General features: G+C 57.8%; 1 protein-coding gene across 1 annotated transcript in view; it reads right to left on the bottom strand.

The window, feature by feature from the left end:
- The window catches only part of TCERG1 (transcription elongation regulator 1), a gene marked incomplete at its 5' end in the record, with an annotated part of 24,985 nt that extends 24,695 nt beyond the window's left edge, over nt 1–290 (bottom strand). Inside the window, 2 exon segments of the mRNA XM_009083348.1 lie at nt 152–233; nt 235–290. Coding sequence (XP_009081596.1) covers nt 152–233; nt 235–290 — 138 coding nt within the window.
- Nucleotides 291–1,670: the final 1,380 nt, after the last annotated feature.

Raw genomic sequence — 1,670 nt, 5'->3', positions numbered from 1 at the left:
CACAAACCCGCCAGCTCCTCCGAGATTTTAGCAGCTCACAGCAGGACAGGCAGGAGTGGGGGGGTGCCAGCAGGCAGGAGAGGGGGGTCCCAGCAACCCTGCACATGCCCAGGGGCTCACAGCACCACCGACCACCCTGCACTCCTCTCACCTTGCCATCAGGAGTCTTGTTCTCCACCCAGATCTCCTCGGCTGGGGGCATTGCTGGTGTTCCCGGTGCAGACCTTTTTTTACATCATGCCGGGAGGTGGGGGCATGCTGCCCATGGGAGGAGGCATGAACGGTGGTCTCTGAGGGCACAGAACAACAACAGTAATAATACAATTTCCAAGCGGTTTTCCTTTCTCAGAGCACCAACAGTACACACTGTCAGCAAGGATTATTCTACCGGGCTTGGAGCTCCTCACAATCCAGAACTCCCAGCTCAGGGAATGTACTTCCTGCCAACCCCTCACCCATGGCACAGCAGCTGCAGCAGCACTTCTTTTCAAAGCATCTGAAAATGGTGCCATGAAGACAGGTGTCGTGAAAGACAAGGAGAAGGTATCTCAGTGCAAGGAAGAGCAAGAATGGAGGAGCTGTTCCCGAACAGCTGTGGCTCAGACATCCCCCCATGAACCACGAGCAGCCACCCAGGGACACCTCTAGGATGAAATGTCACTGTCAGCTGAGCTGAGCAGCGGCCTGGCAGGACACACCAGCCCCGTGTGACAGCCAGGGGCAGCAGCACCCTCAGGATGTGAATCAAGCACACACCTCAGGGGACACCCAGAGCCAGGCTGGGAGCCACAGTGACTCTGGGTGGTTCCTCAGACTGCCATTGCACAGGGGACTTAATCTGCTATTTACCAAGCCCACGGAACCATTCGCCTCCTCACAGCACTCACAGGGCTCTGCATTCCCACGAGGCAATTAAGACAAACCCCTGCTCGTTCCCAGAGGTGTTGTCCCTCCAAACTGCTCAGGTCTCTGAACAGTGCACACCTTAACCCACTCATCCCCACGAAGGGCAGGCAGAATCCTCCTCCCGAGCTCAGCAGGCTCAGACTGCCCCAAGGGTACCAGGAGCAGTGCCAGTTTCAAACCAAACCACAACACACAGGTAAGCCCAGAGCACACTGGTGCCAGCAGCTGCTCAAACTCACAACTGGATCCCAGGCTCTTCCCAAAACATTATGCTCCTCTGTAGCGTGTTGACAATTCCGGGGCTCCCTCCTGAGCACAGGGCTGGAGCCAAACACATCTCACCTCTGACATTCCCCTGCACACAGCACTGCCACCTGCTCCCTCACCTGCCCCCAGGAGATCCAAGGGACAAACCAGCTCCGTGTCAGCAGGTGTGGCTGCGTGGGAGCACTGGAATCCACTGCGCCTCCTCTCTGCCCTGTGTGTCCATCCTTACCTCACCCAGGGAGCACAAGGGGAATGTGCACAGCCCTGGGAGGCTGACACTCACCTCCAGCTGTTCAGCACTGCCTGCCCCTGTGCTCTGCTCAGCCACAGGGACCAGCACAGAGGGGTTAGAGAACGCTCCTGGGGAGCGTGTCCCACCTGCTCAGTCAGTTCAGCACTGCCTCATAAGGCAGGAGCTGCACTGTGCACCCCAGGCATGCAGCAGAGTAACGCTCACCTGAGCCTCAGGGGCAGGTTAAGGGTTGGAAGTGATGATC

This window comes from Acanthisitta chloris, unplaced genomic scaffold (genome assembly GCF_000695815.1).
Source record: "Acanthisitta chloris isolate BGI_N310 unplaced genomic scaffold, ASM69581v1 scaffold14340, whole genome shotgun sequence".
Classification (NCBI taxonomy): Eukaryota; Metazoa; Chordata; class Aves; order Passeriformes; family Acanthisittidae; genus Acanthisitta; species Acanthisitta chloris.
The sequence above is the reverse complement of the archived record's forward strand: the minus strand, read 5'-3'. Positions and strand labels throughout refer to the sequence as shown.